At 32.9% G+C, this 16203-nt stretch overlaps 2 protein-coding genes and 1 long non-coding RNA gene across 3 annotated transcripts in view; 1 reads left to right on the forward strand and 2 right to left on the reverse strand.

Annotated features, from left to right (window-relative positions):
* Positions 1-2861: 2861 nt before the first annotated feature.
* Positions 2862-5503, forward strand: LOC119831214 (UDP-glucosyltransferase 2-like). The gene is made up of 4 exons (XM_038354505.1): positions 2862-3686; positions 3765-3987; positions 4260-4479; positions 5215-5503. The coding sequence occupies exons 1-4, from the start codon at positions 2862-2864 to the stop codon at positions 5501-5503; spliced, it is 1557 nt and encodes a 518-aa protein (XP_038210433.1).
* A 475-nt stretch (positions 5504-5978) lies between these two features.
* LOC119831216 overlaps positions 5979-16203 on the reverse strand; it is a 15338-nt gene continuing 5113 nt past the window's right edge. Inside the window, exons 2-7 of the mRNA XM_038354506.1 lie at positions 10200-10252; positions 8273-9625; positions 7931-8206; positions 6964-7378; positions 6642-6726; positions 5979-6356 (exon numbers count right to left, since the gene is read on the reverse strand). Coding sequence (XP_038210434.1) covers positions 6163-6356; positions 6642-6726; positions 6964-7378; positions 7931-8206; positions 8273-9625; positions 10200-10252 — 2376 coding nt within the window. The 3' untranslated portion in view covers positions 5979-6162. The remainder of the gene's footprint in view (positions 6357-6641; positions 6727-6963; positions 7379-7930; positions 8207-8272; positions 9626-10199; positions 10253-16203) is intronic.
* Positions 11021-11481, reverse strand: LOC119831099. The gene is made up of 2 exons (XR_005287881.1): positions 11250-11481; positions 11021-11151 (listed from the first exon to the last, which is right to left on the reverse strand). It is a non-coding gene; the product is annotated as an uncharacterized LOC119831099 (long non-coding RNA).

A 16203-nucleotide genomic window follows, 5' to 3' on the forward strand; every position in this document is an offset into this window, starting at 1 on the left:
CAAACAAATTTGAAATTAATTTGCTGGTCACTACATAATATTTTTATGTTTGAATGCTCAATAATCGATTACGCCGGAACTGTAGAGCATATTACAATGTTTGGCAAACATCTAATGTTACACATATCATTAGCTTACTAATGACACATCTTAGGTACATTTTCATAATCTATGATGATGCAATGCTGAAAGTTACAAAATTTGTAATCAAAAATTCTGATTTAGTTCAGAAATATTGTTTAATGTTTTATCCTTGGAATACAAAGTTAATTTTATGTACAAGTTTTGTTTCATTTTGTTCAAGGAAATGTTACTAAACGAAGCTAAAAGTATCATTATAATCATAAAAGTATAATTCCTGTTAGAGTTTATGAATATGAAAGTTTATATAAAAGCCTAGGATAACATTAAAATTTCGGTTGAATTCAAGCTTTTTTTTTTCAAGTATACATATTGATTTAGTCTTTCTTCTTTGTTCATACTAGACATACATAATCATAGAGTTTTCTTCGTTTCCGTTGCCGTTGTTTGATGAAACCCTACAAGATACAAGACCTTGTATAAACCACAGATTAGAAAGCCATTTGTCTCTCATCATAGATGGGACATTGTCAGAAGGCTGCAATTTTGGCGCCAAGCCAAAAGACATCCATTAAACATAAGATGTTATCGGAAACCCGGAAATAATACTTTGTTTATTACTCAACAATCGAGAAATATATGCAGATAATTAGAGAAAATAACGGAGCTTTGTTTTTAATTGTTTTATTGTCCATAGTTTTAATACTAGCGGTCTGCCCCGGCGTCGCCCGTGGTATATATATAGCCTTTAGCCTCCCTCAATAAATAAGCTATCTAACACTGAAAGAATTTTTCAAATCAGACCAGTAGCTCCTGAGATTAGTGCGTTCAAACAAACCAACTCTTCAGCTTCATATATTAGTATAGATAAGCACAGATTACTGAAAAGTCACTATGACAGAAGTAAGGTTAAAGTGATTCGAATTAAAGTAGTAGAAATTTAAGTCAAACATAAATAAAAAAAAAAATTGGTAATATATTTGTAAAAAACTTATAAAATGAGACACAGAATAAAATTTTCGAAAATCGTATGAGAACATAGTGACATGACGTTTTATATAAACTTCAAAATTATTCTACTAATATCATAAACTTGAAAGTTTGTAAGTATGGACGTTTGTTACTCTTTCACGCAAAGAACAGCTTATCGTATCTGTATAAAATTTGGTACAGAGATAGATTATAGTCTAGATTATCATAAAGGGTTTTTTATACCACGCGAGTGACGCCGCGGGTTATAGCTAGTATAAAACAAATTATCACCTATTCATGTTTTACCGCTATTTTGAATAATTGCATTCACAGTCATTTCCAAGAATCCCTATTCCATAAAATACTTATTTCCCTAAAGTTTATTACACCTCAAAACTGCAAGTACCAACAATTGCGGAATAATACCATCCTTAGAAGCGATTACTCATTATTTTTTGATTCGTCACCATTCGAGCGAAACTAGATTCGGTTTTTGATGCATCATATTTTTTTATGTTATAAAACTTTACATGTGTTATGTGTGAAACAAAGGACCATGAGCCTTTGGAATAGTGGACATTAGTTGATCAATTTTTGTTTAATATTCATTAATAAATTCAGCATTTCCCTCTGATTCATTCTAGCGGTATCTCTGATTCTAAGTTTGAAAATTTTTTTTATACCCTACATGGTACATAGATATTAATACTATTAATAACTAGGTAGATATAGGTATTATAGAATCTGTACGAGCGAGCGGCTAGTACTCAATATTATTAGAAAAGTTTACAATATGAAATAGTTCCATAATTTGCTATCCACAATTAAAACTCAAGCTAAAATAAACCTTATGAATAGGTACTATAAGTGTCGAAATAATTTAAAAAATCATAATGTTATATCGCTTCTTAAAATCCTTTACAATGTTTACGAGAAATGTAAATAACGAAATGGCGCGTGGCTTAATAATAAACATGTGTATTATAATTGTATATTACTGAGATTTACATAACTACGCATTAAATGTATATGTTTTGCGCGTTATCACAATATTATGGTTGCACTATGGTTCTTTTCTTTAAAAATGTTGACCAAGTTTATATAACAAGTGTATTCATAGTTTGAATTGTACGAAATATGATATGACTACTTCCGTACTAATATTATAAATGCACATACTTTTCTCTGTCTGTCTGCCTCTCCTTCACGCCTGAACTAGTTAACAGATTTTGATGAAGTGTAATACAAAGACAGTTTAAGACCCGGAAAAAGAAGAGAAAAGACGGGATGATAGTTTTAGAATACAATGGGAAGGGTAAAACTCCGGCCGGAAGGCTAGAATATTATTATTATTTTTCAAACCAACTTGCAGGTGATATTTTATGTGGATACAATATGTAAATAAATGCGGCATTTATTAACTGAATTATTATAGTCAAATATTTATTGGCAATGAAATTGGCTTGACGTAGTGAATAACATTATTGTTTTATAAAATTAATCCATCTTTTTGTCGTATATGAGATTTCGACGAATCACACATCAATAGCAGACTAAATGTAGACAGTAAATAATACACACAATAAAAAAATTAATATATTGAAACAATGTAGATATCAGCTGAAGTACACAATAAGGTGAAAGATAACATACACACGTGAAATATTTTAGAACGTATTTTTGTGATTATGTATCTGACCCAATGCTAATCCAACCGATAAAATATTAAATGTTACGACAGTTTAAAATCAAATTATAAGGCAATTATACAAAGAAATCAATTTAGTAGTGATAATATTTTGTACAAAATGCTACGCTGCTCGGTATTAATTACAGTATTGTTTGTATTTAATTCATCAGAATGTGCAAGAATTTTAGCCATATTTCCTACACCGTCGATAAGTCACCAAGTGGTGTTCCGACCCATAGTGCATGAATTAGCCAGACGAGGTCACGATGTTGTACTCATAACGCCGGATCCAGTGTTCCCCAAAGGCAAATCTCCAACAAACCTCACGGAAATTGACGTACATGATGTATCATATAAATATGTGAGTCAGTTATTGTCATCGGCTAGAGGAAGAAAAGAGGACTTTATGGTACAAATAAAAGCGATTTTCGAAGTTATGCCTTTGATATTTGAAGCGCAACTAGAAGTACCTGAAGTTAAAAAAGCTATTTTGGATCAAAGAGATACCTACGATATAGTGATCGTTGAAGCATGTGTTAGAGCGGGGCTAGGATTGAGCCATATTATAAAAGCACCCATGATTCAAATCAGTTCATTGGGTGTTGCAGCGCCACAATACGCCGTTGCCGGTTCCCCAATCCATCCTTTCCTGTACCCAACACCACTCCAACAACGCATTTACAATTTAACACTATTTGAAAAACTCAGTCAGACATTTTCATTCCTATATCTAGTCTACCTCATATATAGCACACAGCATCTGGATTACCAGTTGACTGGAAAATACTTTGGTGATGACATGCCCAGCTTCGAAGCGCTGTTCAGTAACGTTAAAATGATTTTTATTAATGAACACCCTCTCTGGGCTGATAATCGACCTGTTGCTCCAAATATTCTCTATATTGGTGGAATACATCAAACACCGGATAAACCTTTGCCAAATGTAAGATAAATAAACAATATTTTATTATGTTATATATCAAATAAAAAAAATGTTAATTTCAGTGTTCTTATTCTTCAGGATCTCAAAACATACTTAGATTCATCCAAAAATGGCGTTATTTACATAAGTTTTGGATCTAACGTAAAAGCAAATGATCTTGATCCTGAGAAGATAAAACTTATGGCAGATGTTTTGTCAGATCTACCGTACGATGTGTTGTGGAAATGGGACAGCGATAAAATACCTGAAAACTTTAAAAATATCAAAACGTCCAAATGGTTCCCACAGACTGATGTCTTAAGTATGTATGAAAATATATTATTTTTTTCTGCAGTGGAATTTTCTACTTATTACCTAAGTGTAAGGAGTATTTTTGTTTTTTTTCTGTTTCTTATTGTAGTTTTCATTTACGTATAGAGACATACTTTCAGACTGGCAATCTATGAGTTAATTGACAACTAGCCAGTCGATGGAGTTGGTGGAGGATGTGCTAAATAATGTTTTTATGTTTATATTGCATTCATTTATATAATTAACAGTGAATCGTTCCTAATGTCCATAATATTTTAACAGAACATCCAAATGTAAAAGTATTCGTAACACAAGGCGGATTACAGTCAACCGACGAAGCCATTAATGCTGCAGTCCCATTAATCGGGATTCCAATGCTTGCTGACCAGTGGTACAATGTTGAAAAATACGTGCGACACAAAATAGGATTAAGTCTAGAATTTCCTAGTCTTACAGCCGAAGGGTTTAAAAATGCTCTTCAATCTGTTATTGAGGATACGAGGTTAGTGATTTGATAAGATTTTGTTTTGTGGGTCTCGGTCATGCTTTGGCATTAACTCTGGAAATGTTTACGAGCGGAGGAGGTCGATTGCCGTAGAAGTAGTCCCGTAGTAGTTGTATAATTTGTTATGAGCTATTCAAATGCATTCAATGTAGGCATGCTTTAATTTAAAGTTGTATAGCATTCATAATCGCGGAAGTTATCCGGGCTCGAATTCTCTTTTTTTTCTATTCTCTAAAAATAAGCTCAATGAATTACTGCATAGTATAAAACAAAGTTGCTTTCTCTGTCCCTATGTCTCTATGTATGCTTCAATCTTTAGAATCACGTAGAGCAAAGGATTTTGATGGGGTCTTTTAAATAGATAGAATGATAAGATGAAACCGCGGGCAAAAGCTAAGAATTTACTAAAAACCACCTGCCAACAATGTACCTTCACTTATCAGCATTGTTATTTATCCTCCTATTTGTTTATCAGCGTCTCTTTAATACATTCATGAGTTACTTCGTACTGGTATATATTATTCAATGTGCTTATTACTTACTAGCAGTTCTCCTCGGCTTCGCCCGTGGTACATATATAGCCTATGTCACTCAGCGAAGTTGCAGCTTTCTAATGGTGAAAGAATTTTTAAAATCGGTGCAGTAGTTTTTAAGTTTAAACGTTACAAACAAACAAACAAAAATACAAATTCTTCCTCTTTATAGTATTAGTTTAGATAAATTTTATTTCAGCTACAAAAAGAATATGATTAGATTGCGTTCCTTGATGCGAGAGTATCCAGTTCCACCCTTGGATAATGCTGTGTGGTGGATCGAGCATGTTATTCAACATGGTGGAAATTACCTGCAACCACCAACTGCTGGAATGTATAGCCTCATCAAGTACTATGAAGGTGGATTATTCCTAACAATACTTTCAATCCTGCTAATAACATTGTACCTTGTACTGTTGCTGTTAAGGTTCATTTTTAAATTGGGGAAAAAAATTATGAAGAGAGATATGAAAATCAAAGTACAATAAATGATGATTATGATAAATTGATAGTGAATTAATCTGTGATTGATATTTTTAATCTTTGTAGTACAGTATTATTTAGTTACGCATGTTGATAAATATGTAATTGAGGAATGTGATAGACGATGTGACTAAAGTAAAATTTATTTCATTGACGGCGCCATTATTCTTTTATTTCTTTGGTCGTAGGCCCTTTGTTTGATTCTTGCCTAGTTATTTACAATTATATTCCTATCTTACTTCTATTTCTTAATAAGGGTCTAATTGTTTACTCCTGCTTAATAATAATGAAAAAAAAAATCTGTGATTTTTATTGTTTTGGGTTTATAAGTAGTATAATTAGAGCGCCTAGGGGATATGATAAGCAAATTTACAGATTAACTTAATTGCTTTGATCGTAAAATTTCATTATAATTTTTAGTAAATATTCCTGAATATCCTGTAATATAGAACCATTTTAAGATGATAGAGAAAACAACGATAATTTTTAATATATTTAATTTACAATCACAATTCGTACCTTGGAATCTTATTCCAAACGTAAAAAATAATTTAAATAATTTCTAAATCTAAATTCTTTAGTAAATATATGTTTGTGGCACATTAATCAGAGAGCTTTATTAGAGAGCTGCATTAAGAACTACAGACTGACATCGGACACTGACTCAGGCTACGTATTTGCCATTAACTTGAATAGTTTTTTCGTGTGGATTATGTTGGAAAGCAATGCCAAGTAAGGTTGGGTCGAGCCCAGCTATGGCGGTAGCGATGGGTCTGGCTAAAGCAACTCCTGACGCTGCGACTGCTGTTGCCATGGGTCGTGATGCTGCTAAACCATTCTCACCAACTACTGCCAGACCTGTAAGAGATAGGAGAAAAATTGAAAACATCTGGGTACCACATTCAAACATAAGAAGTTTACGCCAATAAAGTAAGAACCCCATACACAAGCAATAATAAAGAAAGGGTGTAGCGTTTAAATACAGTGAAAGAAGAAAATATAATATTAATGAAACCAGAGAGATACTTCCAGATGCTATTGTGAATAAATTTTAGGCATTTTTATTGTTCGAAACACTCACTCTCCACCCTCATGACACATTATAATCAATAAGCCTCTTAGTTCGAACAAAAATAAACTCACCAACAGGCTTAGCTTCAGCAATCGTAGCTCTGTCGAGTACACTGTCGTTTTCGTCTGTCCCAACGCTGATTCCTTCTTCGTCACTCTGAAAATATATAATTTAAATAAACACATGCAACTAGTTGAGCTTATGATTTAAATGTTATAGAAAATCTTTACACTCTTCTTCAAAGGGAATTTACTCATTTCGTAAGTTGTATGAAACTAAAGTATTTCTTGCATTAAACTATTTTATGAGATATCAATATTTTCTGCGTTACTCATATTATTTTATAATTATACATTGAAAGTTTGTGAATGTCTCACGCGACTATATACTCACATCATCATAGTTGTCATATTTCCTTGAAACTGGTGATTCTGGTTTAGATTTCTTGAACAGCACATCATAATCTTCACCAATTTCGTCAACAATCTTAATAGTGTTTGACGCAGTCTCACCAAGCGATGCCAATTGAGTTTTGAACCTTTCCTTCTCATTGGTTCCTAAGTATCCGAGTCTTCTTCCCAGGTTGTGTAATCTCAACAAACTTGAAGACAATGATTTCAGTTGTCCAAGATTTGTAGCAAAGAGCTTAGATTGTAAGTTATCTTCGCTGTTCTTTAATACATTCTCATTACTCAAGCTGTCTTCAGGCACAATCTTCTCACTCAGAACAGAGCCTAAAGTGTCCTTTTTAATTTCTAAATACTGGCCTTTTGCTCCACCATAGAATGGCAGGTATTGGGTTGAATCGCTATTGAAAAAAAATGTTAACGATTACATAATTATTGATTTCAGGTGATTAAATATTTCAAAGCTATTTATTATGAAATAGTGTTGATTTGTTATTTACATATGTATTTAACTTTTATCATCAGCTTGGTCCATCCCTTCATTGAAGTGATTCTATAATAATAATCAAACTTAAAAAAACATTGTGATTTTTTTATTTTATGGATAGATTAATTGATACGAATTAATTGCGCCTGTCTCAAACTATGAGCAATTATTACTTACAGTGCTTTTAATTCCCACTGCACAATAGGCATTTAATTCTAAATAATAATATTAAATTGATGCTAAGAATGAAATGAATTTTATTATAAAATGTAGAGTAAATAAAACAATATGATAACTTTCATACATTTATTACATTAAGTAATTAGAATACAATTTCACTATTCAAAAAATAGTTTCAAACACATTCGAAACTGTTTTTCGCCATTTATTATACTATTAATGTATACTTATTTAACATTAGCTATCACTAGAGTCATCATTTCCATAAATGTAAAGTTCTGACAACGCGTGTGCAATGCCACCCGGTCCTGCAACGGCGGTTGCTATAGGACTGTGCATTATGGAGCCCTTATCACTACTATTAATAAATACTTGTGAAACTGGATTAGCTATAGAAGAGCCTCGAGCACCGCTTACCGCGAGCGCTTCTGGATTAAGGCGAAGAACGAACTGCAAGCCTGGCTTCACCATTTGCATTATCCCCATACCGTCGTAATAGTACGATTCCGATGTATCTGGCCGCCAATCCAAGTTAGTACTTCCTTCTTCCATTTCAGGATATCTAGTTGCAAAGAATTAGAAGTTAATACTGAGGTAGGAAATTAATAGAAATAAATGGGTTCATGTTTGTTCGTTGGGATGATAAAAAACTACAGGTCCAGTTGCGACTATTTTTCCTTCTCTAATCGGTTGCTGTGAACGTGGGACTGATGGATCGTTTTCTTGATGAATACGTGTGATGAGAGCATTCAGGTCCACATCTGGAGATAAGGCGATGACTCGTGCAGCCGGACCAGCAACGGCCAATCCACCAGGCTGAGTGTATGCCAGACCTCCAGGCCCAACTATTGCAGTACCCCCTCTTCCAGCTGTCGCTACGCCACCCGGGCCAGCGATTGCAACACCTCCTTTCCTTACACGCAATTTATTTATGAAGAACCCTGGACTGGGGGCTACAGGCTTTCTATTCCCAAACCAACCAAAATCACCAAAAGGAAAACGTAAATCTCCTGAATCTTCATTTTTGACTTCCTCATTTTCTTCAACATACGGCTTTTTAGTAGTCTTTTTTATATTTGTTGTTACTGGTTTTGTTACGTATATTTTCTTTGGCTGTTGATCATCTTCAATTTCTTGGTTAACGGAGCGGTTATTAACAGTGCGTTTTTTCAAAGCGCGGGCTTCTCGTCTGTGTTCGGCTTGTTCTGAATCTAAACTGCTTCCATCATCAAGGTCATTTTCATGGGGACTTATTTCCTCTGTACCTTCATTTACAGATTTTTGTTTCCGAGTACAAACATCAGCGTTTTGACCATATTCAATTAAGTTATTCCAGCCACCAGATTGGCTAAATGTTAAAAAGGGATCCTTGATAATAAAAGGGAAGAATTGAGCAAATGGCCATTGGAAATTTTGAAATGGAAATGATGGAAATGAGGGAAAACTGGGAAAGGAGGATTCTTGTCTGGTTTGATAAACATCATTCTGTGACATAGATTTTAAATCGTTATTAATAGCGAATCGATTGTATAAATCCGCATTTTGTGGCATTATTAAAACGGGGATATTCATTAGATATGGATGTTGCATTATAGGAACTCCTTGATTTTGCCTCATTGCTCTTGAATGAATATAGCGCTTGAAATTTTCCTCCTCATTTTGCAACAAATTATTTTCTGCTTGTTTTTGCGGCCCTCCATTAGTATGAATTTTACCAGATGCAATAGCTTGCTGGATTTTTTCCAATATATCTTTATCGATTTCGTAACCACCGACCGAGTGCGGTTTGTTGTAATTATACTGTTGACGATACGGTTTCTTAAGACCCTCATTAATAGCTTTAATTTTATCAACTATATCAAGAGTTGTTCCGCCTTGAAGTTCTGCAGGATCTGATTGGTAATAAATAGATCGCTCTTCCTTTGCTGATGCATCCTGGGCTATGCTGTCGATTGGCATCTCAACTTTTATAGGACCAGACCTAAAATAATAAAAAAAAAATTAACATGACATTGTATTTTTTTTATAACAGCAGATTATGAAGCATTTTCTGTACATATTAAAGGCAGTAGCGAAGCCAAAAGAAAACTAATTCTAGCATACCTGAACCCGCGTTTTCAAAGATAGCTCCTCGGTTAAGTATTTCGTGTTAGTTGAAAAAGTGCACTTTTCCGAAATTCTAAGCGGTGGATGTTATCTTTTGCATTAGTACCGTTGGCATAGCCATTATACCGTTGAGAACTACGTCAAATATAAGTATCGTTGTTTTGCCTTTTTTCGATAATAATTTTGTTCTCAGTGTTTGTTTTTTATGATAATACTCTTTTGTCTCACAATTAACTAATTTAACAAAGCCTTATTTGGCTGTATTAATGTTGATGTTGTCAAGAAAATATACAATATTTCGTATCCAGAAAGAAAAAGTTGTACAATTACATCCTTATGGTATACCAATACACTAATATGGTACTTTGTGAATACCACATTATTATTCGTATATTATTGTGAAGTTAACCTTGTCAAACCTGCGGAAACAGTTGAAAGTGATAACTTACTCATTGCTTGAAGGTCGCGAAGACACGCTGTTGAGATAGCACAATACGAGCAACTGGAAAGAAGAACAATACATGAACTACACGTTTTAATTTAACATGTCAATTTAAAATAATATTTTTTAACCAAAAAATTGCTCTGCCTCCTAATTGGCAAAATTAAACGAAAGTTAAATGGATACTACGCAGTCGAAAGTTATTAGGTAGCAAACTAAAAAAATACAGTCAAATTGAGAATCTCCTTTTTTAAAGTTGGTTGAAAAAGACCAGATGAATACATAAATATTCACATACTGTAATGTTTAACAATTAAATTGTCCTGCAAGAATCAACAATAATATTTAACCCTTGGCATGCCTGGTGGGCATAAGTTACACTGTATGCCTGGTGGGTCTCTCAGACCCCGATTTAAAAATAGCATGTTTTTCAATAAATTTTATATTGTTAAGTGATTTAATGATTCAAGACGCATGTTTAAAGGGCAAAAAAGAGATAGTAAAAAAATCATATTAGAAATTAATCAACTTTATTAAAATATTTGAAATTAAAGTTTAACTCAAATTTTTAAGCAAAATTTCGTGACTATAACTTTGTTAACATATAATTAGTATCAAAAGTGTTAAGATCATAATCAGACTTTAATCCAGTGTGAGGCACTATCATATACTTAATCTTAATAACAAAATTATTAGTCTTCATCCCTTGCATTTACACTTTGTAAAGCTTTGGTTCGGTAACACTTTGCGCATTCAAAAATCGAGTAGACAAGACAAATGTGACAACTACATGTCTCACAAATGTACTGGGTTTTCCGATCTTTTTTCGCGGGACAAACGTAGCATCTTCGTCAAACTCTTCTCCACTTGAATCAAATGCAGCTAAGTCTTCAACATCCAACTCTTGGAATAATAAACTTGCTATGTTCTCGTCTGTTAGTTGTTTATTCATGATTAAACTGAAAAAAAATAAAATAGGATAATATAATGTACAAACTAATATTATTTAACCGACAAATTCCAATATTTATAAGAAAAAAGAAAAATAAATACTTACAAAATAAAGTCACGCCGTATGCCTGGTGGGGTCTATGGGACCCGGAGGCACTTTACGCAAGTCTTTTTACGCTGATAGCAGACCGCGGGCTGAGGAAGCGGGTGGAGGGCATTCCGCGGTTAGTAACGGCCAGCTACTAAAAACGGTGAGGCTCGAAATTCAAATTTAAATGAACTACAACGGTTTGCGCGTTGGTGTGGGTCTGACAGACCCTACCAGGCATGCCAAGGGTTAAGATGTGAAAATTGCGTTACGGTTTTGAGTGAAGTGGATACAGAAAAAAAGCTCATAGCGTCATAATGTAAAATATCGATATAATAATATACGATATCTTCTTTACCGCAATAACAGTCGGTCCGAACAACTAAGATAATTGGATTCGTGAACTTTTGATATAATTTAAGTGGTTTCTGTTTCTTTTTTGTTTATTTGATCCTGATCTATTAGGTATTTCATATAAGGAAACATTGCTATTAACAAAAGCTTTAAAGAAACACTTCTTATCTCTTGATAGCAAAAGCTATGTTGTGTATGGGTACATATCCAATGTTATTGGTTTTTTAACATGTATCAGAACTATATTTAATAATGTTTGTTGACGTATATGTCGTGTATTTTTATGTATATAAAATTCTCATTCCACAATGTTAGTTACTATTCTCCTTTAAAACGGCTGGACCGATTCTCATGAAACTCTCTGTGCATATCGGTTAGGTCTGAGAAATGGGCACCATCTATTTTTTATGGCCCTCAATGACAAGAGTAAGGCAGAGCAGTGTATGCCGGATTAGCTAGTAATATTATAAAGTGTGTGTTTGTCCTTTTTTCATAACGCCGTGTTTGGAGGCTAAAGTTTCACCTTATTTACCACTTTTTAAAAAACAAATACGGTTTTTAGAATCGCCGGCTAATTAAGAATAGCAAGTTTGTGACAGACTCTGAGATGTAGTAGATTTGAACTTGAGTAGTAACATCAAGCAGTAAATTAATAAAGAGCTTCTCTTAGGTGTTCGCCCTGGCTTTGCCCCTGGTACATATATTATCGCCTATGTCACTCAGTAAAGCAGCTTTCTAATGGTGATAGAATCTTCTAAATCAGCTCAAAGGTTTTTGCGTGAAAACGTTACAAACGTACTAAAACACGTAAATTTCGTTTTTAGATCAAAGTTGTGAATGTAAAAAATAAACAGCTTCCAATATTAGTGAACTGGTGTTTGTGTTTTTTTCAATACCTCTCTATAAAAAGCAAAATACAAGATTGTATAAGGACATTAATTATACCATCAAAACGTCGATTAAGATAGCTTTCTTCAATCTCTTAAAAGGCAAAGATAACAGTAAAGTGGCTTGTTTGACCCAGTAACTTTGACCGCGAGATGTGTGGCGCACCAAAATCGTTAATAATCGCTTTAGAAGCAGATCGGACGAGAAAGGAAGTTTTTTGTGGGCCGATATATACCGTTATATCTTTGAGTTTACTTGTATTAATAGATAACTATATATTTACGTGTGTGAAGCATCAATCTGTTTTGGAAAAGAAAGGAGGATAAATATTCAAACATTGTTTAATACACAGTTTTATAATTCTTTTCTGTAGCAGTCGCAGTGAATGAATGATATACTTTTAAAATAAGGTAGTATAAAATACATTTTTACTGATAAAACTTACTGGTTTATAGATATTAAAAGCTATATGAATGATAAATAAATTGCGCCATAAATATATTGGAGTAAAGAAATATCGATAATAAAGTACATTAATACAATTATGTATTGAGATAAACACATGTTTATGAATCATAATGAAACACATACCTTTTTAGTTAATGTTTTAATTTGGGTATAAGATGCTAACGTTTTATGATTACAATACGAAGAAACGTTTTGAATAAATCAAAATACAAACACAAAATCGAGCTTTTTATTTCCTAGTGACCTGGGGTAAAAGGGTTGTATTGTTTTCAGAATACATGTATATTTTTGCTAGGGTGGGCAACTGAGTTGGTGGTTTGCGTGATGGTTAGTGTTCACCACGGCCTATGAACATTGACAGAGGTAGGGTCTTATCAAATGAGTTGCCCGCTTGGGGTTGGGAGTAAGGAAAGGATTGATGGGGGCATAAGGAATGGACTAGGAAGGTTAAGGAAAAGGCCTATGAATCCTATCGTTATTAAAATAAAAAAAGATAACCAATAATAAGTCTCGATTTAAAATTCATTAAGTATCAATAAAAACAATCGAAAAAAACAAACATTTTTCTGGAGCATTCTCATAATAAATAATGGTATTTTCATGTACTCAGATAGGTTACATGTTAATTATACCTATCTGAATAAAGTTTTGCAAACGAATAGGTACGGACATTTCGCAGCGTCCTGTTCTTGCTACCTTGAATTTGCTATTATATGTCAAGGTCTCGCTAAATGCTAGATTGTTTATACAACATTCTTTTGTTGTTTATATTGTTAGACTCTGTAAAGCATAAGTAATTAAAGTACGTGAAAGAAATGAGAGACAATAAATGTTATGCGGCAAAAAGTTTCGGATATATGTTGTTAAGAGCTTGTCTTATCTACCAAACATCTTCCTCCCTTTTTCCTTCTTTATATTACCATTTTTCACTAAGTAAGCATCTTAGAAATTACGGTGACACTCGGGCTTACATTTTCGATGACTGCTGAAATATGTAATTTTTTCACTCAAGACTATTTGTATTAATAAAGAACAGATGTAGCCTGTGAGTTATGATACACATTCAATATGTAGGCGTGTTTTTAATCTATTTTCATAGTCTGATTGCAAATGTTACTAGATCTATGAAGCAAAACCAAGGCAAATAATGCACTTTTAAAACTATTATGTACCTACATTCACGAATATGTTATAAAGAAATTAGGTATACGTCTTCTATAAGATTTATGAAAAGAAATACGATCAGTTAAACATATGTATATCATCTGGCCCTTACTCCACTAGGGGACATGGAGCTTTACTTTTTTATGTATGAATTTTCGATAAAAATTATGTTCAAGAAGCTTATCAACATAGCTAATCTCAGCGTTAAGGTAATATGGCAGTGAGAATTTACGTAGATTTAGATTATGGAATAAATTTAATATTTACCGTATCAATTACAAAAACATTTGTATCAATTAAAACTAGAAGAAGTGAAGTTTATGTAACCGAATGTAATTACAAAAATAGACTTCCGTGTGCAATTTGAATAAATGTCAAACTTAAATGATAAACTAGTCTTTCGATTAATTGATATTGACATTAATTGTGAATACTTACTACATGATATAAAATGTTATTATTTATTTATACACCGTTAATTGAAACGTTAATTGTCACAGACTTGGTGTCGTTTACATGTAATTATTTTTTTTGCTTTCACGTATGCTGTACGCGGCTTTTTTGACGTATTATTAAATCAAGTATAAATCAAAATAGTTTCATACCTCTTTCAATAGTAAATTAATCATTTATTATATTAAAGTTTTGGGGTTTATTACTTATGTATGCTTATTTTAAATTAGTTAAATTTGTGTAATGAAGATAGATTACGTCTTTCATGAGGTGGTCTTTCATGAAAGTGGAATACGGCAGTATTTAAATAGGATTTATTATAATATAGTAATTAGCATTATAATATTAATATAAGAATATAAGTATAAGATTTTATTTCATTGTCAGCTATGTATATCGTTATTGTAAATCTCTTTAGAAAGTTATTTATTGAGACAATAGCGTATTCTAGAACGTAGTAGAATTTACTATTTGCAGAGTACCGGTTAGATGCTGCGTTAACTGTGTTTAGCAAATGTTTAGTCAAACAAAGTTTTTTAGGAATTAGGCGTTTTTAAGAAGGCTTGAGGTGTAATAGTATTTTTAGATACGTTTCAATTTAGTTTTGCAAATATTTAAATGTATCAGGTATTTGCTTTCTTGAGAGACTGTCCGTAAAGATTTTGAAATGAAATAAAATGGAACTTTATTGCTAATAAGAAAAAAACAAGTAGAACATTACATTAAGAGTAAGCAAAAGGCGGCCTTATCGCTAGGTAGTGATCTCTACCAGGCAACCATTAAAGTAGCAGGAAGAAATATTAATATGTAAGATATTTTGGCTATTGGTAATTACAATAATGTTATAATAACAAAAACACAAAAATATTATCAACTAAGTATTAATTATTGAATTAAATGAATAACTTTTATTTATTGAAACGTGTTTCGATTTTTATTTCCTTTATTAATAATTAAACATAAAGTAAACAAAACCTCTATATAAAAAATAAACCGGACTATAGAATTGTACGCTGGATTCTTATCATGATATACATCGCTCCGTAACTTGTTAGTGGTATGCAGAGGTCAAGACTTACAATGGCAGATGCGTGGCCCTGAGATGAAAGTAATTATGGGCAAAAACTGGACTAGAAAGTATAGGTCACTGATATGGGAGTAGGTCTTGTAATGTGCGAGCATTAAGCACACACAAGTTATATGCGCAGTTTCATGTTATGATGTTGTAGTTATGGTTTCAATCGCTCTATTTACTACTTTCATGTGGATTTTCTATATGGAAGACGAGCGGTCCGCCCTGGCTTCGTTCGTGGTACATATATAGCCTATAGCCTTCCTCAATAAATGGGCGATCTAACGCCGAAAGAATTTTTTCAAATCGGACGAATAGTTCGTGAGATTAGACGTTTAAACAAACAAACTCTTCAGCTTTATAATATTAGTATAGTTAATGGATAAATTAGTGCAATAAAAAATGCATTATTATAAATTGATGATTAAAGCAAAGCGGAAGAGTCGGGACAAAAAAAAATGCTAAGTCTACTAATAGAACTGTGTTAACATGGATTTTTAATAGTACGAGATCCGGCCGCGTGATTTATACGTTCATATGTTTGATTAATAATACATAATTTTTATCGATATT

The sequence above is a fragment of the Zerene cesonia genome, chromosome 13 (genome assembly GCF_012273895.1).
Source record: "Zerene cesonia ecotype Mississippi chromosome 13, Zerene_cesonia_1.1, whole genome shotgun sequence".
Lineage (NCBI taxonomy): Eukaryota > Metazoa > Arthropoda > Insecta > Lepidoptera > Pieridae > Zerene > Zerene cesonia.

What these genes read in the sequence shown, in the direction of transcription:
- LOC119831214 (XM_038354505.1), top strand. Translation starts at nt 2,862, where the DNA reads ATGCTACGCTGCTCGGTATTAATTACAGTATTGTTTGTATTTAATTCA. An exon ending in CCCACAGACTGATGTCTTAA is followed by an intron (nt 3,988 to 4,259) that starts GTATGTATGAAA and finishes ATATTTTAACAG; the next exon opens with AACATCCAAATGTAAAAGTA. An exon ending in TCTGTTATTGAGGATACGAG is followed by an intron (nt 4,480 to 5,214) that starts GTTAGTGATTTG and finishes ATTTTATTTCAG; the next exon opens with CTACAAAAAGAATATGATTA.